The sequence below is a fragment of the Helicoverpa zea genome, chromosome 3 (assembly GCF_022581195.2).
Source record: "Helicoverpa zea isolate HzStark_Cry1AcR chromosome 3, ilHelZeax1.1, whole genome shotgun sequence".
Lineage (NCBI taxonomy): Eukaryota > Metazoa > Arthropoda > Insecta > Lepidoptera > Noctuidae > Helicoverpa > Helicoverpa zea.
Window position 1 is genome coordinate 2,854,324 of NC_061454.1, and position 24,108 is coordinate 2,878,431.

At 35.0% G+C, this 24,108-nt stretch overlaps 1 protein-coding gene across 1 annotated transcript in view; it reads left to right on the forward strand.

Annotated features, from left to right (window-relative positions):
- The window catches only part of LOC124646193 (zinc finger protein Gfi-1), a 63,832-nt gene that overhangs the window by 21,537 nt on the left and 18,187 nt on the right, over positions 1-24,108 (forward strand). Inside the window, exons 3-4 of the mRNA XM_047186288.1 lie at positions 10,826-11,477; positions 11,677-11,858. Of these exons, the coding sequence (XP_047042244.1) occupies positions 10,826-11,477; positions 11,677-11,858 (834 nt within the window). The remainder of the gene's footprint in view (positions 1-10,825; positions 11,478-11,676; positions 11,859-24,108) is intronic.

Genomic DNA, 24,108 nt, shown 5'->3' on the forward strand with positions numbered 1-24,108 from the left:
AATGTAATGTACCTTCAAAGTCAAAATCATTTACTGCGTATGGCTACGCATATTTAGGCGAGATATATGGCATATGGCTACTACGGTTAATTATATGAGCACTCAAACGCCCATTTCTTCAATTACAGACTTACTTATTTCTGAAGAGACACTTAAAGACAACCTTACTAAGTACCAATACAGAAATATTTGTTAGAGAAAAATTCAAGCAAACCTGTGAAAATGCAATATCAAAAACTTTATTTACAAACTGTCAACACATCACAGGAACGTCATTCACTAATCCTATTACGAAATCATTCAATCATTCAATCCGCTCTCACTCTTTTTAGTTCACCGCCAATAATCTCAGGCTCAAGTGTTCTGCCAAATGACGACTGTATCGAAACTGATAAAATTGGCGTGCAATCGAGCACCCAAACAGATTACTTACAGTTGTCTAGATTGCTTAAGACATGATTGGTAATTTCCTGAGGATTTTGTACGATCAAAACGATATCTGTATTTTGGAATTTTCGCATTTTCTTGATTAGAACTTAGCAATGATGTAAATACGCTTGATTGGCCAAATTAATATCAACTTTGTGCTCATTGCATTAAAGTTGCAAATAACTTACACAAAATTACTGACCTAATAATAAATAAAAACTTGACTGTCATTACATAACAAAAACTTATAAACAACAAAAAACAATCGACGTCACATAAGCTGCCGAAACTCATTCAAAGCATAATCTATATTACACTACAGGCCACAATAAACGACCCAGCTCTAATACCCAACATTTAATAAATAACCAATAACATTTGGTGCCTAAATCCCACGGCTACAGATTTAGGGTTCGCCCTATCTTATCAGGAACGTCAAAACTGTTATCACTGGCGAAATTACGTTGTTTTATGACTTTGATTTTGGCGGTACGACAAAGGAGAGATAAGTTATCGATATACAACTTCGACAGTTTAAACGTGCATGTTATGATACATGTAATTTTTGTGTCGAACAAATTTCGATATAGATAAGGTAGGGATAGAGTATTGGATGTTAAGTGTTATTTTTTTATTGGTAGCTTCTTGGTTGGTAATATTGCAGTTTGCTATATTTTGTTATTGAGGCTAAACTTATAGTAAATCCACATTTTTTCTGCATTGTTGAGTTAGTCAGTTCTTTTGAGAGCTTTTAGCTAGGGACTTCAGTAATGGTAATCTTGCATAAAGTAATAATTTCAATAGCTTCAATACATTCTCCTTCACTGTAAAGATAAAGCAATGGCAATATAATTACAAAATTATGAACACATAATCAACCCAACTTGCTAGACTTACTTAGATACTATATATGTATTTGAAGCAAAAAGCTAAGGTTTTTTTTAACAATAGGTAATATACAAAACAATATGCAAGAAAATTTTTATTAGTTTTAAGTTTTCTTTGTTTTATGTAAATATGCAAGAAAAATTCTAAAAACCAATTTCTTTGCTGACCGTCCTTGGTTGTCTCGGTTGTAAATCGGATTTGGACATGTGTACCCTGATAGGTAAACATACGTCGTCCAGATAACAGCCGGTTATGTTAAAACTCGTGGGGCTAACCAACCAAACATCTTGCTGTGAGTTCGGGATTTGAAATTACCTTCTTAATTCAAAAATGAGTTTTTGAATTTCGATTTTTTGACGTTTTCAAGTGAAGGTGTAATTAGTTGGTGCGTAGTTTTTTTTGCACGCTATTGTAGTGCCAGTCCATGCCAGAATGTTGTTACATAAGGGTGAATATACAATGGTTATTATTGTTGTAAGTGAGAAATTATCGCTTTCGTAACGCACCTTCGAACAACTAAGTTTGGTAAGGTGCTTGGATAGGTTTGACCAATTAGAATTGTGACAAATTACCCCGTCTTTAAAGCTTCGAGGTAATCCATCCTGATTTTATATTTTGATACAATTGATACCACCACATTTAAAAAGCAATTCAAAGAAAGGACTTCTATACCGTCGTAAAATCCAATGACGCCCAACCCTTAAACGCGACATGCGATTCAAAATTACAAAACAGCCAAGTTTAACCACAATGCTCGATCAATCAAAGGGTAAAATTCGTGCCAGGTATAACCGTCAATATTTGCCAAGCGGTCACGACAACGCTTGACTGTTTACCCTATTATTCACTACACTGTTTGCCAAGTGCAGCCAAGTCCCGCCAAGTCTTGATAACCTCTGTTAGCGTGACTTTTGCTCGTGTCAATTGTTTAATGTTAGTCTTTTTGGACATTATTCTGTTGTTATTTTGTTTGCCAAGCTTGGGGTGGCTAATCTCGAATCTATTGTTGACTGCGTTTGTTGAGTAAGGCTTTTGTGCCTGAACCAAACAGTGGGCTGCAATGACATGCTTGATATCTTTACTGAATGATAAAAGAACGTGTGCCTTTGGATTTAAGCATTGATTACAGAATGGAAAATGCCAAGATTGTTTGAGAAAGCAAACTGAGAAAAACGTCATTTTATAGTGTGCCAAAAAAACATTGTCCAATTAGCATTTTTCATCAAGCAATCCATGTTTTATTAGCAAGCATTAAGTTTGTAGTACTAACCTCAATCACACGAGACGCCTTTAAAGAATAAGCCTCGTAAACTGTCCATAATCACAAATCTTGGCGCTATGTTGACTGGCAATTATCAAACCAGAGTTTAATCTCAAAGGCACCGCGGTTTCGTCAACGTTTACAGACAAACAATCATTCAAATGGCATTTAATTCAACAACTGTCGCTCTAAAATCAACCTTAAAATTTTGGTGCTGAGGTGGTATTTTAAATGGAGTAGGTAACTGCACTGTTAAGTTGGTATGCATCACAAACATGAAGCGTGCTATTGTTTCAGCAAATAATTCCTAGAAACATTAAGAAGAGAAATCGGGGCACGCATACAAAGGCGCCGCCGCGATAGCAGAGGTCATCCCAAACTTGATAACCTGACTGAGGTAGAGATTAATGAATAACTCACTAATAATTGAAATAGGAGAAATTATAGATAATTAGTTATTTATTTTTGTAACCCTTCATACAGTAGCCGGCATATAACTTGGCAAGGATTTCAGGATTTGGGTCCTTTAATAAGTTTGAGCTCGCACATAGTGCACTAAATGATACAAAAAAGTGGTCCCTGCAATTGCTTGTGTATTATTCTATGGTTATTGACATCGTGTATTGGCAATTTATGCCTGCTTGAAAAACATAGGACCTGCTTTCATCTCACGATTCTCGTCAAGTTGCTAAATAGAAAAGCTTTAAAACAGCCGGTGGGCGGAAGGACCAGTCTATGGACGGAAGGATCGAAAATATACTATTGGTCCTAATCTAGTTTTAACCGCCATAAATTTTGCTATTAAAAGCAAATCATTTACTGCGCAGAAAACCTTTATCTAACAAAGTTTTGCAACGTAATTCTATAAACACATAAGTGCACCTTAAGCTGCTAATATTTTTTTTCCCTCAGTGAGTTTCAACTATTTGTGTTAATCTTGAGTGTAAAACATTAAATAATTAGTAATCAGATAGTATTATTTGATTGATATCGAATTTGATGCAGTATGTCGGATTATTAAATAATTTCTGTGATATTAAAAACCCAGTCTATTTAAAAATTTTAATTTTTTTATTTAGTTGTTAATTACTTATCTTGTTGAAATCGTAAGATTAGTTCAATTCAAGATTTTTTTATAATAAATGATATTGCAAACACTGGTTACTCAGCTGCATCTATAGACTGCAAGCTGACCCCAAGATAGTTGAGAAAAAGGCTAGACAGATGATGATGAAATGACATTATAAGAAATGAAATTCTCAACTTTCTTTTGCGTAAATTCAAAATGGTTTTTTCTCAGATAATTTTTATCGTGACGTGGAACGATAACTTCGAAAACCTCTAGGTGCGACGACCATACCTAATCCCCCTTCGTCGGTATCATAAAAATTCTTAGATCGTACCGAAAGACCTGATTTATCATATTTATCGTAGAGCATACTGACATTGTTAATACCATCAAATGTGACATCGTGTTACGTAGCCGATATTGGATAAAAATATTGCCATTCACTATTTTACTATAAAATATGTAAAACTGAATTCAACCCGCGTTTTAAAGGAAATCATTCAGGCATATGGATAAAAAGTAGTCTATTTGTTATTCTGATATATTAACTATATTATGGCTAAGTTTCATTAAAATCCCTCCAGTCGTTTTTGCGTGAAAGAGGAACAAACATCCATACAGACTAATTTTCAGTTTTAAGTACTGAAATTGACAATTTTAGCCAACATTTGAAGGTTGGACGCAATTTCTTTGTAAAAACACAGCAGTAAAGATAAGTAAGTTGATAACAGAATCAATAGGTAATATTGGTTGGAAGTTTTACAGTGGCAATCTGGATCAGGTTTAGCAGGTAAAGCGGTATAAATTTAAAACTAGCTTCAGCCTGCAGTTTCACCCGTCACCTACATGAAAAATAGCCTATGTTCGGCTTCATTATGCCACCTATCTCTGAACCAAATTTCATCTAAATCGATTGAACTATTTTAGCTTGACAGCGTAACACATTGGGTTGAGAAGGACAGACAGGCAGTTGCTTCATGTAAACACATGTACACAGTAGCAATCGATTAAAACTAAAAGCCAACCCCAAGATAGTTCGTAAAAAGGTTAGAAAGACTCTTCTAGAAACATTACATACTAATGTTTATTTATCAAAATTAACTTCAAAATGTTTATTTTTCTGTCGTATTTATTTATTTTGTTATAGTCGAATAGTTCTAATCTTTCATAGACCTTCGCGTAATAACTTTGATTAGTATAATCCTTACTGAAATGGATTACAACAAATCCTACCCGATTACACCCGAGGTTTACCGATAATTTATATCTAATGATTTTTAATATAAATTGTGCGTTTCGTACATATTTTCTAGGGTTTGGTTGGCTCTGGTTTTATGTAGATTATTGTAGGATTAAGTGGTATTTTTTTGTTTTTGCCGATTCTTCAGATATTTGGTATGTCGTCATTGTGACGTAAAGCTTTTTAATACTGATTTCAATCATTAATTAATCATCAATAGACATAGGCACAATTTTTATACGTAGAAAATTTGTTATTTTTAATGATTTTTTCATCACTATATTTGACTCGCAATTTCGACCGTATTCTGCACATCTATAAAACGTCCTAGGGTCCGTTTCTAAGGTACCATTTATCTCAATATCCTCTATCCCAATCGGCTCATACAAATCGCTTGCACAAATAATTTATAAAATACCTTTTTTCAGCAAGATTTCCAAGAAATCCTACGCTTAGTTCTTACGTAGAAATTCCTGAAAGTTCTTCGCTCATTTTCAAATCAGGCAAATTGACTTTTAACTGGATAATCTTGAAATTGTGACGGTTTTTCTTACACGCCCGTGTTACTAATGACAGGATTACGCCATCTTGGATTTGCAGTGATTAAAAAATTGGAAATGTAACCTGAATTTAGTGATTCATACTGTTAGAGGCTGATGAAATTTATTTTTAACCGACTTCCCATAAAAGAGGAGGTTCTCAATTCGGGCGGAACTTTTAGCTTATTATGGGGGTTATTTGTAGTTGTTATTTTATTTTCATTTACAGTATCTAATAATAAAATATGTAAGTCATTCATCCTAGCCTAGCCATTTCCCAACTACAACATATTTAGGGTTCGACCTAAATCCTTACTTGGCACATAATCATATTATTCAGGTTGTTTTTAATTAAATAAGTCACTCTATGATGCAATCATCTGAAACTTTTTCTTTATATATTTATAATACATGCTGAAATATTTAGTTTGGTCCTAATGGAAAAAGATTAATAAATATTTTAGGCGGAAGTATTTAACTTATCAAATAATAAAATCTAGGTAAGGATTAATGTATGACGAGTTATACTAATGATATGCTAACCGGATTTATGATAAACATTAACTTTTAGTAAATTTTAATAAATAATAATATACCTAACTATGTAAATTTTGTAGGCAAAGTTTAAGATGATTGAAATGTAGGTAAGAATCTACACAAGAATGTTATTTTCAGAGTTGAAGATTTTTTATATTTATCTATACTAATATTATAAAGCTGAAGAGTTTGTTTGTTTGTTTGTTTGAACGCGCTAATCTCAGGAACTACTGGTCCGATTTGAAAATTTCTTTCAGTGTTAGATAGCCCATTTATCGAGGAAGGCTATAGGCTACTTTTTATCCCGGTACGGGAAGTAGTACCCACGGGATCCCTCTGATTTGTGGATAATGGTTTAAGACTGAAATTCTCAATTAATCACCAAATGTAATGATGAATAATTGGATTAACTATACCTATTATGACTCAAACTGCTCGTAATAAATAGCACTTATTATTTCTTTTTTTAGAATATCAGATAGGTTTTGCGTAAAGACAAAGATAAAAAAAATGCCTTTAGCCGGATGCCCCAACATATAGATTTTAAGTGTCATATAGATAATACTAAATATCTTTAAGTATGAGTTTACCTGTACGGCTATACTTAATTACTTATAAGTACATAAACCTATAATCAATGAACCTACCTATTAATTATCCTATTTTTGTTTGTTAGTACCCCAAAAGGCCTAGAAACTACGGAACCGAAATGGAAAATTAAAAATCCTTCACTGTTGAGTCTGTTTTTACTATTCCCGGGTGACATAGGCTTTATATTATCCAGTTACAGAAAGTATAAGTAGAATTATAGTTTCCACGGTATGCAGGTGAAACCACGAGAACCAGCTTGTATGTAGGTAAGTATATAATAAATAGCAATGTGAGTCAAACAAAAAATCATTAAGACACTGGTAGGTACGTTTTTTACAATCGTTGATTTAACTAATCTTAGCCAATAAAAGGTATTAAAATCATATTATTACGATTGATAAAGGAATTACACGCGAATGATAACATTTGATTTATGCATATTTACCTACTTTTGATAGATTTAATTCTCTGACAGTCACGTACAACGGATATTTTAGACATAACAATATTATCTAGTTTCGTGACAAAAACTCTATCAATCACTGTTTTATCTGTTATTATCACCATCTTCTTCAAGTAGTAAAATAGGCCTACCTTAACTGATACTTTGTTTCTAACGAGTACTAGCATATTTTACATCGGCCACTATTTTTGGCCCCCGACGCAAAAATAATTAAATTAAAAAGTGTCTAGTTGAAAATAATTCAACTAGACACTTTTTTTTAAGAAATTAATTTCTAGTCTTCGATTTTTCATTTTGCTGGTCTTTCAAGTCAATTAACAAACCAAAATAAATCTATAAAGTTGATTTTTGATCATGACACTTCAGTAAATAGTAAAATCAACAATCATAGACAGATTTCAAGATTGGACATGGACAGTTAAATCAAAAGTAGGTCCAAAGTGCAACGTTTATTGACTTATAGATAAAGTTAAATCTTTGACTATCGTATAGTTGTAAATAATGGTTATCTTTACATTGATCACAGCGCCGCTTACTTATCACAGTTTGACAGATAAATACAAGGTGTTAATTTGTTTTTTGAAGAAAAATCAAGATTATCGGGTTTTTGGTAGGCTTGTGGTATCTTCAGTAACTTTCAATATTATTGCAGTCCAGCGGTGCAGCATTTTAATGACAAAAATAATAGAAAAAAGCTTTATTTTCACAATTTTTTTCTAACTTATATTTTAGACACCAATAGGTCAACCTACCCGAATCTATAAATATTACCAATCGAACACTAATCTTCTTACATTGTGATAAGGTTCAAAATCTATTGAAGTAATTAAAATTTGACAGACTGGTGACTTTGGATATTTTGATACTAGAGGTATATTTGATTTTAAGTGTAATTAAGGGAACAACAAAAATATTCAAATATATTAACATCAATAATTCACCTAAACATTAACCCTGCAAATTCTCAGTGCGGTCAAAAGGACCAATAATAGTACCTTTATTAAATTTTTGAATACCCGTCACGGCCCCCGTATGATTTACTTGCATTACTCTTAATCCTGATTAATGATTTGAACGTGACTAGACATTTGATTTTATAATCTCAAGTTATAAATTAGATATTAATTTACTCTGTGTTTTGGTCCTATGGATTAGCACTTTTTGACAATACTTTTGAGATTCGTATAAAAATTGGCACTGTTTATCAGTTTGCTCTTTGCACCATGACAAGAATTTATATACTTACATAGTTTCTATGCTGCATGACTTATTAGTTTCGATATGGTCAATATTCTGAAACCCATACTTTGCTGATCATCATCAATCAGCCTTTTCAATGTCCACCAGTACCAAACAGATATTTTTTCATTTCTTATCTATACTAACATTATAAAGAGGAAATCTTTGTTTGTTTGTTTGTTTGGTTGTGTAATGGATAAACTCAAAACTACTGGACTGATTTTAAATATTCTTTCACCATTAGAAAGCTATATTATCTGCGAGTAACATAGGCTACATTTTATCCCGGTGCGGGCAGTAGATCCCACGGGACGCGGGTGAAACCGCGGGAAAACGGCTAGTATATAGATATATTTTATCAATAGATATTCAGGTGTTTACAGTATGTGTCATCATATACCTACCATATTTATTATCTTAGATGAGTGAAGAGATACTGTAATAAATTAAAATAAAATCATAATCCTTTGACATGCAGATTATCTAAATATTTAAAAATAATGTCTGTAGGCAAGTCATTTTCAAATTGCACATAGTCTGAAGGCACGTCATTTATTTTACAACAAAAAAATATCTGTAACCCTATTTTACTAACTACACATCAGCCCCATGCAATCTTATATCAAAAAGCGCATTAATTAACTTTTTCACAAACACCAACCATTTTTCATAACCTAAGCGACATTTCCACGATCACGCATTATAAACATTTTACAACACAAAAAAAAACCAGCCAACAATAAATCGCCGGCAACATACGCAATACATATTTTTAATTTGTTAAAAGCTCTCAGAAAAATAACAATCTGAATGCATCGCTGCAATTTGCTGCGAGCCTCGCCTTTTATAATTAAAATTGCATTAAGCCTGCAAATAGTCTGACAGTAATGCCGCTAATGTTCTGTTTGGTTAGAAAAAATACAGACGGACAGCTTGTAATCCAATTTGTTCGCTAAAAATGCCTTAATTCGATTGCATTTGATAGTTACTGTTTGTCTTACGTGTGGCAGTTTGACGCCAGAATGAGGTTAGCTGGAGTTCTGTTGGACTTGTTTTAGTTTGTCTTTGTATATTCGATGTTTTACATACCTTGAATTTATGAGAGAGAACATTTTCATGGCCAGTTGCATTTTGAGGGTTAAGTTTTTGAGCTTCACAAAATTAGAGTGTTGTGATTGTCATTCATAACCATATTTAGAAGAAATCAGAAAGAAAAATAAATACCATGATAATAATGACCATGACCGAAAAACACATTGCCCAAAATTATAAATCAAAGCCCAAAATTATATCACATAATTACCAACTAACAATAGAACGCCTTTCTTTTCACTGAGGGTCCCATTCAATATTTGGCAATGCCATAAATTCGAGCATACTGTCGGGGCGTAACAATGAATCTAAATAACCATTAATATGTAATAAATACTATAGGGTGATAAAGCCGTGTCGGTAGGGAACAAACAAACAAGTGTAGGAGCAACCCTTAAACGCTGGGCTTTGTTAAAAGAGGCCCGAGCGTGAAATATGCCAAGGGGACGGTAGATGACGAAGTCAGTGCCGAATTTTGCCGAAGTTTCCCGATTGGTTCCGCTCCAAATGCCGACAGCTGCTGCGTTTCAGATGGGGTTCGCTCTTCATTAGTATAGCTTGTCTCGCCTAGAGATGGATGTTTGTTTTTGGACAGCACGAGGTGCTGATGGCTAGTTGATGATGTATGAAGTTTATTCTGTGGGACATTGTCTGTAATTTTGTTTTAGATTTTCTTTTGGACACGTGTAGATCTTTCGTCGTGCGTCTATGTTTTGATTGTCATGTGTGGCGTTCGTGGGAGTCGTTACTGATTACAGTTTAAGTGATTAAGTAACGTGACTAGTGAGCACTTACTTATAGAAAATATTTATGCCTGATTCACTTATTACCTTAGAGTCGACCCCTTAGGATCCAAACTTGAGTGATTTTATGACAGAATAAGATTCTGCATTTACACACTACTACTTCATTACAAGCACTCATATAAATAAGGTATATAGTACCACTATAACATATGTCCCTATAAGAACATCTAAAAACAAAGTAAAGTACTCACCATACATAGACCAGCTTAAACACCATTGAATAACATAATTTCCATTCACTCCTAATCCTTAATCAAACATTGAACAATACCAACAAAACTAAACAAAACTGAACAGCAATAGTTACGTTTAGTCGCGCCCGCGGATTAGTGAATTGTAAAAAAAGATTGGGGTCCTAAACGACCCGACGTGTTAATTACAGGGGTTGGGCTTCGAGGGTTGAACAGATGAAAGTCAATTTGCTTCAGCGACATGATACGGCCCATTTCGCTCCGAGCGACAAGTGTGGCACCTGCGCAGTAGGGTCTTTATGACCCAAACAATTGTAGGGTTAGATGCATTATTTGCATCAGTTTTGATGACCGCTATTGTCCGAGAATGGGTGAATAAGGACAATGGAAATGGCTCAATTTTAACAATGCAAACAGATTCGCTCTTCTTGAACTATTCAAACTCAATACCTACATATATATATATTTTTTTTGTTACAGAGGAAATCAAATTCGGCATCAACCGTTTAGTGAGCGAAAGGACTGATAGAACTGAAGACGAAGAAGAGGAACATCACAATGAAACGCGACCCGAAGGCATTTCACCAGCCTCGCGCTGTGGGAGTCCCTGCTGGGCGCCATCACCACAGTCCCCACGATCCATTCGCTCCAGCTCCCCAGAACTTGAAGTAGACTCCCCTCCATCATCCCCAAGAAGACCTCCAGACACATCTCCTCCTCCGAAAAGATCGGAAGCTTTCTCCGTCAGTGCATTGCTTCGGCCTGACGCCCCAAGAGTGCAGCCTCAAAGACCATTCTTATACCCTCCGCTACCTTTTGCCGAGTTTCTGAGAGACGCTGGTAGTCTTGGTCTTCCTGGTTGGGGAGGGTACAGCAACTTATACCTGCATGCTGTTCAGGCAGCTGGGCCAGAATTCTTACGTCTCCGTGCAGCTGTTTTGGGAGCGCCTGGACCTCTATCCAGACCTCTCCCTTTAGGAGATGTGTACTCCTGCGTCAAATGTGAAAAGATGTTTAGTACTCCTCATGGTTTGGAGGTCCATGCTAGACGGTCTCATAACGGGAAGAGGCCGTTTGCTTGTGAGCTCTGCAGCAAGACTTTTGGACATGAAATCAGTTTGAGTCAACATAGGTGAGTATCCAAAATGTATGTCGAAAACTCGAAATGACTTTTATTTTGACACAGAGATAAAGAAAATGTAAGCCTTTTGCAAATTAGATGTTTAACATAAAATTATATAAAAAATCACAACACATATCCTTAATCAATAAATAACTATACCTACACCTGAATATAATACTGGCTTCTAACATACAATTTCTCTCTGCAGGGCTGTCCACAGCGTAGAAAAGGTCTTTGAATGCAAACAGTGTGGGAAGACCTTCAAGCGGTCCAGCACACTATCTACTCATCTGCTTATCCACTCCGATACCAGACCCTACCCGTGCCAGTACTGCGGGAAACGGTTCCACCAGAAGTCTGATATGAAGAAACATACTTACATTCATACTGGTGAGTGCTATATTTAAATACGGAGTTAGTTTATATTCAAGAACAGAACGTACTTCTATTTAAACTAGTAACCCATTTGCGACTCCTATGGATTTCTAGATATCTATGAGTAGCTAAAGATAATCTTCACCACTCTCGATTTAAGACACACCACCAGAGCAAAAATGTAACTTTGACGGAACACGTAAAAACAAGTCTCGCTTTTTCGTATCAGGTTCAAAGGACCAAAAATGGTTTAAGACCAAACCTATTCTCCCCACAGTTTTAATATTTAATTTGGGTCCGGAGCACTATTGTTTACACACAATCAAGTGTGTTGTGGAAGTGAGAACGGTCAAATGAAATCGCAATGGCACTTAGGTACCAGAAGGTCCCAGCGAATCTTATCCACGGACTTAAGTGTTAGTGAGACGCCGAAGTATATTTTGTAGACCGCAACATCTTACATTCATGAAGAGGTTTTGTTACGGACGGAAAAGTTATCGAACAACTTGATAGCTCTAAAACTAAGTATGACTGGGACGGAGCCCAGAATTGCTATAGTTTGACTTTATCAAAAGACGACATCACGAGATGCTTTACATTTGAAATCAGTTTACAGTTACTAACTACATCGCTTGAAAGAAAAAAATTAACACTTACTCATAAAAAATCAACTAAAATAACTATTATACAGACAACATTAGATTTGTCTAATAACTACTTATCTAAATGTAATCCTTATTCAAATTCATAACTCTTTCCACTCGGATGATTCACACTCAAAAAACAAACCATGGATCGGCGCCCCATCCTTCCCGTCCCTATGTATCTGTAACCCAATCGCTTCATAATGCAACCACGACATTACGCGATTATTATAAAACAACAGAAACTCGTCTTACATTAATTATGTGGAGGGTTGGTTAAGATGTTTTGACAGCATAACTCCCTGAATTATGTCGGATAAGTAAATGGACTCGGGAAGTGTCGTGGTGAATTATTGTCTCGTAATTTTCGGTTTAAGTTTGTACTTAGATGGTTTTAAGACGTTTGGAGATGACTTGCAACTTTTTGGATGACAATGGCGTTGATAGCTATGAAAACAGCCTAATTTTGGATTATAAATGGGGAAGGCGTGAGGTGTAAAGTAATAAATAACATCAATAACTACACACATGTACAGTTATCGGTTCTGATGATCACTTTGCCCTCATTGTCTATCACAAAAGCTGATCTATTATAAAGCAATTTATCTAACAGCGGGGTTCACTCAACGCAGAGTAATTCATGCTATTTAATCTAGTATCGTTGGCTCTATTTACAACTTTCTGGAAGATAGTGTTCTGAACTTGTCATTCACACACATGTTCTTTGTCAAAACTACTATCGAAGCTCTACCTTAACCTAGGTATATATCTTTTTAAGTTATTAAAAAAGTAACAAATTACGAGTAGCTTACCTATATTATATATATATCCTATATCAACACTTAAAATTCTTCCTATTTCTTTTGTATGATCCATAAGTTCATACAATAGAAGTCACGTATAAAATCTAGTTCCACATAAACAGCACCTACATACCACAGTGAAAAACATCCCTTATAGTTAAAAAGACGTTCGTTCACCAAGTACCTACTATTCTCCCCAGTTCATTTAAGACAAGGGTGGGGGTGCGATCTTCTCTGATTCAGACGCATAGATTCGCCGTTTTCATTGCTTTGACAGTGGGTGCGAGGGTAACAGCCCTACAGTTTACAATAAGAGTGAAAAGGATGTAACAGAAGGGTTGGGTTAGTTATTGGGCACATGTTTCTGCAATAGGGTGGTCTGCAGATAGTGATGAATAAATTTTCATCTGAAATTTTCTAGTTTTAAATTCGTTTGGTTTTTGTCTGCACTTTCAAAGTCGTTTAATGTTTCCAGTTTAAGATAAATTACTTTATTGAAATATGCATTCACCTTCTGCACAATATGTCTAGCGTTTATTTCATTTTATAATAAAATCTGTAAAATAAACCACTCATCCAAGAGTATTTCTCATGAGACCGTTGACCTGAGTTGCAAACATAAACATTATTTACAAAAAAAAAATCCAAGTATATAAAAACGAAATCCTGTAAAATAATGACAAACAACCCCGTTTTATTATCTTTCACCATATACATTGACTCGACAAAAAATCCGAACGTTCCCAACCCCGAAATTCCAGTAGTACCTACCAAAAATTCCACGTGCCATTTACAACACACTACAATCCGTCTATTCAACAAAATGCTCTTAGAGTCTCAGCTCCAAATAAATTTAACCACGCATCACACCTGCTCTCACCCTAAACCTACCCTCAACAAGTAAATTATTAACGATATCAACTTAGCAAATAGTTGGACGAACGGTATTTTAATCAGTGTCCCAACTTCTTGATTAATGTACCCTACTAAAATTTATCGTTGAAATTTTATTTATAATTACGCCAGCTAAATTAAACGGGTGATTAGTCAACGTCGAGGACCGCTTTGCGATTTGTCACCTCAAGAACAGAATTTGAGTGTAATTGGGCCCAGAAGTTTGGTTCTACCTGCAGTTAGCTCCAATTTGGAGTTGCTAGTTTCAAGTTTCGGCTATTAATTGGGAAGTTAAATTATTCATTGAGTCTAACTATCGTCCTTGTATTCGGGATTCCTGTATAACTGTTATAGTTATGTTTTTCAACAGTATAATTTTAATAATATTGCAAAGACATAAAAGGGCCAATTATAGCCCCCTGCAACACCCCAATTTTTTTAAACAGCTATCAAAACTTTTCTTGTCAGATAATTGACCCCCCATTAACAGAGATTAAAGAAATAAAAATTAAAAAAGAGGAAGCATGTAACACGATTACTCAGACATCTCTCACTCCAACTCATGAATGTTTTATCTACTCGAAGGCCTGAGTTGAAGCATTTTTAAAAAAACTCTTCCTTCTCTTAATTAGTCGGCGAATAAACAAGTGGCACATTAGCTTTCCAAATAATTACGCAGTGGCTGTATTCCGGCCTCTTTCGTTTGTTTTTTGTTTTCTTTTTATCCAACATTACTTCCCTAGCCTCGGTTTGCGGTGAAGAATTTAAAAAGCATTTGGGAAATTAGTTTGGTTTGAGGTAGCATTTAAAATGCAATTAAAATGTAAAGCTGGAAACTGAACGTTGGATATTTTTTAATGGCCAGCTCTTAAATGAATGCGTCAAGTCTAGTAAATATGAAAAGTAATAAAACTCTTTGCTGCATTATATTATTATTTTCTCATCTCGATCTTAGAGATCAAGCAGGTAATATACATCTAGTTGATTTACATACAAATTAAAAACTAATTGCCGAGATGCTCGACTTACATTTAAAAGAAAGCAGTTAAAACGAGAAAGATTCTCAAAAAAAGATTTCAAAGAACAAAATGAGAAACCATAAAACTCTTAATAATTGTCTTAGTCGAGCCAAATGTTCTTAACTTTCTGTTCACAGCCCCTCTGATTACTTTTTAAAGCCTTTTTACACACAAAAATAGCAGAAATACATCTTCGCAGTCCAACGAGGCTTGCTTTCTTGTAATTGAATTCGTAAGGAGCCATTCAAAGTTAAAATTGTTATAAAATGCAAATGTTAGAAAAACTCCCATGATTTTTCTTAATATTGAGGACTTTATAATTCTTTTAATTGATAAAGAATTTTGAGACAAATTTAATAAATGTTGATCTTATTCTCGTTTGAAATTATATTTTATGGTACTATCTGCAGTAGCCATGATCTTATTATGTTAAACCTTCCAACAATAAGAATAAAATAGTAGGTAACTTGAAAGTACGAATCTATCAGCGGATAGGTAACTGAAATATAGAAATATTTTATCAAATACCTGAGATTTTATTATGTAACAACAATATCGTTTATAGGTTCATGTATACCCACATTTTCATCTTGTTCGTGCTTTATACGTACCTACACGGTATATTTATATTTTGAAACACTGAAAATAATCTTAAATTTAATTCTCACAAATTGCCAAATTTTATCACCCCAAAAAAACTCGACCAACGAAACAAAAACTAACAGATATAAAACTAAATGTCCAATCTCTCGAAACCAATTCTTCGTACAAGATTCAGGACTTCAAGTATTCCATCCACACAACTTGGGGGGAGGAAATCTAAGCGGTCCATAAGGAAGGGGGGGTGAGGAGGATGGGAGGAGGTGTCGCTGCCCGGGGGTCTGAATCAAGGAGTGCTACGTGCTCCGGGTTTAATTAAGGATCTGGGATCTTAGAATGCTTCGATTTTAGTGGCGTTTTCTTTTAATACCTTAAAACGTTTTATTAAATGCTGTGTGAGGAGCTGAGTGGTTTATGCGGCTGTAATATTAATTAGTTTTATTGGATATCTTTGTTGAATCGGGTTTGGGTCTTTATTATAGGTAAAATTAATAAGTTCATTATTAACTAACGCATTTTCTCAAAACACTTCTCATGAGAACTCCAACTCTCAACAATATAGTTTGTTAGTACCCAAATCTAAGTATATTCACAACTGTAAAACAATCGTACAAGAAACTCAAAATGAGGTTTTCGTCTACCAGATGTATCATACCTTTAGAGATCTGGCTGCTAATATTGAGATGGATTCAGATCCCTAAACATTATATTCCAACATTTGATCCTGACGTAAAATCCCAAACCTAACACCTCGGCTCCAGATTTGTATCGTATATTTTTTCCACACGCCACTTGATCTCACAGGGGATGCCAACAGAAAAAAATCAGTTTCGCGAGATTTTTTTCTCACGCGAAAAAATGACAGTTGAATTTGTATGCCGGGAGGTCTCACTCCCATATAATATTAGACGCTCCCAAGAGAGGAGGATAATTAAATTAATGTCCTCAGCCCTCTTTTGCCCCACGTTTCGTAGCCAGTAATCCGACACCTGCATTGTTTTCACTCAGTTGTTGTATCGTTGTAGTTTTATTTTCTTTTGTTTTGGTCCTTGCTAGTGGATGAAGTTGCTTCTAAAAATCGTTGACGTTTGTACGTTTAGTTGATAAAGCAGTAATATTCAATATTTTCCTGCTGTTTCCTTTCTGAATAAAGCATTTATGGGAAAAGATCATTAGAGGAATTTTGATTTTTGGAGGCACTCCAAATATGGTCCTTCGCTTCCTGTTTCCTTGTCACTATTCCATTGAAATGCGATAACCATAAATTGGCTTTCAAAATCAGTATTTTAATGTTTTTACTCAGGCACAATTTCAACGGGATTAACCCAACCGATTCCCACCAATCTACATTACAAATCGAAAACCAAAAAAAGCAATCAGAACAAACATTTTCTAATCCATTACCGGCTCAAACAACTGCCCTAAGCTCAAAAAAGGCAAATCAAACCGCACCTTCAATCTATCACTCATAACGAGGATCCACTTAACTGTTCTAGCATGTGCAGGAGTCGACGCGTGTCGACGCACGCGCCGCTTCGGTAATTCAATAAACACATTATCGCGATTAGGTTCCGCGCCCCCGCTGTGCTCGAAACGACCCGAGCGCCCCCGAAGTACCCCCGAAGGGACGACAGATTTCATCGGCTGATTTCGGCCATATTAATGATTAGTTCTTTATTCTAATTTGTAGGGTTGAGTTGGTTTACGCTGGTCAGCGTTTTGAATAATTTTGACATAAAAGTTAGCCAACTTTTGGTTGGTCGCGGGATACAGTGTTGCTTTTGCAGTACACTTTTTAAGGATTAAGAGGCCAATCCATTTGGAAAAAAAAAACCTAAAATTGACTTTTGACATCCTAGAAGGAAATTCCCGACACGATAGTATAAAATCATTTACATCTATCACAGTTTTCAAAAAGCCACAAAGTAAAAACTGACTCATTATTTGAAACCAGAGAGGCTAATAAGTATTCATTGTTATTACGTTGGTCGGTATAAAAAGTAGCCGTTATCGCCCGCACCATACTTCCTGCCGTAAATCCATTACAACTTATTAACAAACATGGTGATTAGTATAATTGTTGCTAACACAGTACAATAACGAACACATGTTGGTTACACGAGGAAGTATTAATCTGAGACAAGGTCAATTTTTGGTCCTTCTGCACGCAAAAGGACGAGGCTTAATGCCTCTTAGGATCAGAACACGGATTTATTCAAAATGAAAATTTGCGAATAGAATATTTCAATGAAATTGGAGTCCTTAAGTAAATTCCTTTATTAAATCATATTTTTTTACCGGCTTCTCAAAAGGAGGATTTACTATCTACAATTGTAGAGCTCTTCCATGCTTTTTGCAGTAACACCATCCCTGAAAACAAATGCTACCGTTATTAAATGATCTACCTTATCAAACAAAAATACAGGTCTCATTATTTTGGAAAATCTAGTAATGCACACGATGGCTATAGTGAGAGTATCTATATGGTATCATTATTATTTAAACTAAAAATGTATTTAGAAATGAGCTTCCTATTTTAGGGTTGACTCGTATAACGTTCTTTAAGATAAAAAAGCATTATTTTGAGTACCTACTACGAACAAATGTACAATTTTCAAAATGATACTGTTTTAAGTACGTTTATGGAGCTGAACCTACATCAATTATTTAATAACTATATTAAGACATCATCAACATTAGAAGCTTTTTATACCTTTTTCTGGTCTTTTAGTCCTAAAATACGTATAAAAGTACAAAGGTATAACCTATCATATGTCACAGTAAATTAAAAAACTGCATTCACAAAGTCCGCGTGAACGTTGATACTCATAATAATTGATGCTATTCACTGATTGGGACTCGTTCTCATTACTGGGGTGTGGCGCGAAGCGTGGCGGCCGCGTGGCGTCCGCGTTTTTTATGCGTTTTTTTTTTTTCGATCGCAATTTTTGCTTATTTTCAGATTAGGTTTTGAGTTTGAATGCAATTGAAGGATTTAAAGTGTGGTTTAGTTGAATAGTTCAATTGGTTAGTGATTGTCTGTCTATTTTCTATTGAATTTTTATGAACGCTAGTTATTTTACTGTGGAGAAGATACCAAAAATATTTCGAATATTTATTGTTGAATGACAATAAAACATATCAAAACGACGAAATTATTTTGTAAATGCAAATTAAATAATTGAATTTTTCTATCTTTATTAAATTAACAGCTTCCAAAACGCCATGCCTCCATTAAAAAGAAACAAAAATATTTAAACCAAAAATTAAACACACGTTCCATTCCAATTTCAAAACAGCCCGATTTAAAATCAAATTACCTCTATTTTGATTGGCCAGTGCTCCGCTTCGCGCGCTTTCCGAGTGTTTTGATTTGACGGTGCGACAATGGCGCCAGTTGTCCAAGTGTTTTAGCAAACCGGCGCTTGCCAAGAAAACAATAGACTGCAAGAGATTTTCAACCTTAGCTTCCTAAACTTAAGGTTGGAAATCCAATGGTGGCTTCGTCGAATTTGGACTGTTATGGCTTTTGTGCAGAACGGGTGCAATTCGAGTGTAAAAATAATAGTGACAAATGTGGTGCATTTGTTGAAATAACATGAAATCATGTTGGGTCAGAATGATTGTTGATTTTATCAAAAAACGTAAGATTTCTCATTGGTCTTTTTTGGAATCTCACTTTCAATAATAATGTTGTAATCATTAGTAGACAGGTATTGCAAAAAAACTTTGAAAAAGAATATCTACATTTTACTTATCCACAGGAGTGAAGAAAACACAGATTACACCAAAAAAAAAACTAGTAAGACTTTCAAATACTTGTAATAGCACGAATCATCTATCAATTTAAATCCAAATTCATATCAAATACTTAATACAAAAGTTATTACAAAAGTTATAATCTGCTCTAACGACTAGACTCGCACATGGTATCGGGTGTCAGTACAGAAATTATGCAAAGCCACCGGTCTAGCCACTCGCCACGACCCTAATAGCTGTCATGTTTGATTTATATTTCGAATAGACCATTAACCCTTTGAATGCGATGACTATAGACAAGTAAAAAAACATAGACAAGTAAAAAAATGTGTAATGGAGGTAGTTAAATAATATAAAGTTGAAAAAAAAAGTAACGGTGGTTTCAAATTGAGTAACTGATTTAGAAATTGTGACCAATTTGATGTTAGAACCTACCCGAATCTGTCAAATTTCAACTTTCCACTGCATTGATACGGTTGAAAATCTATTGAAGAAATTCGACAGATTGAGATAGGGTAATGTGCTGTTTTCTGTGCCTTCAAAACATATTTCAGTTTTCATTAAAAAATTACTTACACAAGGTGTAATCCAACAAGACAGAATCTCAAGTTCACCGACAATAGCGCCCGTTTTCTTGAAACCACTGCCCACTTTGAAAATTGAATTGAGTTTTGAAAAAACTGACGTTTACGCTGTCAATGAACTCGAGCCTTCAGTGACATATAACAACAGCCACATACAGTTTCAATCAACAACACAATATCGTGCCTACTTACCGTTGTCGGTTATTACGAGATAATCTACTAGTAGCCCAACCCTTGCTATTGTCTATTAGGTAGGAGTACCAATTTATTATTGTCATATCATCTATTGGATTTGAACGCATGGATTATGGGGATAAATGTCATTGGTGTTTTATGGTGACGAATATTAATAAGTAGGAATATTTGATACTGGTATAAAATATAATACGACTCTCGGCATTTTTTTTTTCCATATTAGGTACAACTCGTTAGCAATGACAATGGTGTTTTTTTCAGCTTTTAATCAATATAATTCTATTGAGAAATCGAACAGTCTACGTTTTCATGCAATAAGTACCTACCTAATGTGTATTTAAATGATTATTGTTAAATATTAAAGTAACTGTCTTATGTTTTACTGTATTTGACATCAATTGTCAAATGATGCAAACCAACGCTACAATATCCTACTAATATTATAAACGCGAAAGTTTGTATGTATGGATGTATGGATGTTTGTTACTCTTTCACGCAAAAACTACTGAATGGATTTTAATGAAACTTTACAATAATATAGCTTATACATCAGAATAACACATAGGCTACAATTTGTAAACATATTGTTCGCAATACTAAACCTGCGCAGACGAAGTCGCGGGCACCAGCTAGTTATGAAAATAAAAACCCAACCTTTTTCTTAACTATATCCTACATAGTTCTAGTACAATTTTAACCCTAAAATGCAACAGTATGGGAGACCCACTCTTAACTATTAGATCACTTATTGTCGACACGAGCCACTTAATTCGAGTGTAGGTACTCCAAAATCACTTGAAACCCTCTTCACTATATGTATGTCAGCCACTTATTAAATAAATATTTATTGTTCACAGTCGGACCTGTTTGTGTAAACCTACTGGTATTTGTTTTGTTTTACCATGTTTTAAAAAATAATAAAATTACATCAATAACACGGTAAGGTATAATTTTTGCTTAGATTTTTACCACAGCCTTTTTAGAATTATCTTTTACAATAAAACCGAGAATAATACACATTGAGATAAAACAACCAATACATCGCAGGGACTCAAAATCATAAAAAAGAAAAAAAATATGCATAAAAAAATGCCACACGATTTTTCTAGAATACTCTACTTACAAATAGACTCGAATATAGAAACTTCAAGAGCGTTCGAGAGAGTTCAGATTGAAAATGGCCCCGAAAACAAAAGCTGGGTAGTTTTGGGACCCGGGGGGTCCCAAAACTACAAACATCAATTGTCACCGAGCAATAAGCGTGGTGACTCTCGCATTCTTGAAGGTCCTACTCCTCAGTGCTTCGAGGACTATGAAAAGATTGGAGTCGCCTTTTGTAAAGATTCTTATTCGTAAAAAATCTTCTAGGACATTGTTCATTGAATCAATTCATGTTAGAATTTTTGCGACCGTTAAGTTACCTGGCACTTTTATTTGCAGTAAAATTAACACGAAGTCGAAACTACTTGAAAAAACTCCTACCTAGCCTAGGTAACCCTATCTAGTCTTGTTAGATTTAAAATACATTTAATACCCTCTATATATTGTGTCAATAATTCTGTGAAAAATTTCCTCGTCTCTTTATCATTACGTCAAATTTGATATAGCGAGCTTCCTATTTCCTAATAAGTCGACGGCAGACCACAAGGGAAATGACTCTGAACAATTCCTCGTAATCCAATACAGAACAAAAGAACTATTCTCCATAAACGTGAACAGGCAAACCGCCAATCTTTAGGGGTGTCCCCTAAAAATCCAAAATTCCTTAGTCTAACACGGAGCAATAAACGTAGTGACAGTCGCATTCCGGCCGATTCCGGCAATCCGGCCGGACGGCAATCTGCCGCATTCCGTGCCAACTGACCGACATTGTGGAAGAGTAGTGATCTGTTTACTTATGAGGCCTTGGGCTTTTGTTTACTGGCCTTCTACTTTCTACATATATTATACAATTCTATTTATATACAGGTACGTATGATGAAAAAGAACAATGCTGAATTTAATTGTGACGACACTTGATCAAAGTAAAACTAATTACGTACCTTCATTGATGCATTGTTAAATTGTATCTTATCTCCTCTTCCTCCTATTCTATCTCCATTTAAACAGTTTCAAACTCAGATTTTCAAAAACTCAACTAACATAAAAATCACCTGCACGCCAGCACAGGTTTTCACAAACGTACAATTTTCTTGGCGAAAACATTCTATATTTTCCCTTGTGTACCCCTCGGAGGGTCGAGGGGTGGAATTAACGAATTTGTCAACTGTCAACGGTAGACCTTATGAGTTTTTCTAAGGGGTCACGATGATTTTCACCGTGGCATGTCAATTACGACAGATCTCATTTTATGGGCGGTGATTAAAACGGCCCATTTGTCTTTGGAAAATTGGATCGGTGATGCTCTGCAGTTGTAAGGTTATGTTTCCGAATTAGAATGTTCGAGAGTTTTAGATAAGGTTGTACTTGAAAAAAGTGTAGTTTATATGCAGTTTTTTTTCGTATAAGCGTAGCAGGAAACCACATTCTAATCAGAATGACGTTACTAATAGGCTTAAATATTAACACTACCTAAATATAAATGAGGAAAACCAACGCCCTACCTTTACTGCCTTCTACCAAAAATAACCGCAAACTTTCGGATGACGTTTTAAAAATATTGCATATAAAAACTGGCCACGTTTTCAACGTAAAAAACTTGCTTATATAGGCAAAGAGCCTGGGTAGCCACTACAATAAATCCTTCGTGTAAGTGGCATTTACACAACACATATATTTCGAGTTAGAGGCAAATCGTAAATGTCGGGTACGTGAAAAGCTTAGAGCCGTTATGTGACCCAACTTAAAGTTCCGTTTGGATCCAAGGATATTTAATGTTTTGTGTTATTGTGCTTTAAATTGTTATTAAGTTTAGTAAAGTTTCTTTAACATAAATCTTAGAACACATGACCTGAGTTGTAAAATTTTTACATCGAAAAAAAACTAGCTTTATCTTAATCTGCATAGTGTTTCAACTCGCTGGACAAAAATCGTTAACACAGTCATATTTTTCGCTTCTGATTTTCATCGACCAAAACTTGCACAATAACACAAACCATTTTACCACCGCCAACTTGATTTTTTCATCTCCCTCGGCATCAGAACAACATTTTTTCATCTCTCAATTTATTATCCCACAATTACAAAGCAGTTTTCCTAAACGAAAACCGTTGAGAATTTAGTTTTGTTTTTCGAACGAAGATGGCCGCTGTTTGCGAAGATCTTGAGGCAAGATTGTGCCGTATTTTCCATTAGAACGAAGAATCTAGTGTTGTTATAGAACGAAGAGAGATTGAATCGTTGTTACAATGTTTTTGCAGGCTAGAGGTTTGTTTGCTCAATCAAAATTCTGAAGATTGGTACGGGGATGGATTTTCTGAGTGGGTAGGCAAATTTTAGTAGACTGGCTCTTGTGTGTTAGGATAATCGAATTTACAACCAATGCTTTATATTCTGTTTCGTTTCTGTAGTGCAAACTCTGTTATTTACTGTACTATTGCGATGAAGCCTTGAAATTATTTACATCTAAATATTCTTCAACGCAAAAAATCTGAAACCACATACATCTTTAACAATATAAAGGCCGATAAAAACATTATCTCCATCAATTTTGTCCGTTAAAATGTCTAGCATATACGTATACGGTCATCCCTCCTCACAGGGTGTAGGGTGGTACGGTCGTAAAACGGGATTCTCCGGGAGAAAATCCTCACTTCAGTACCGACCTC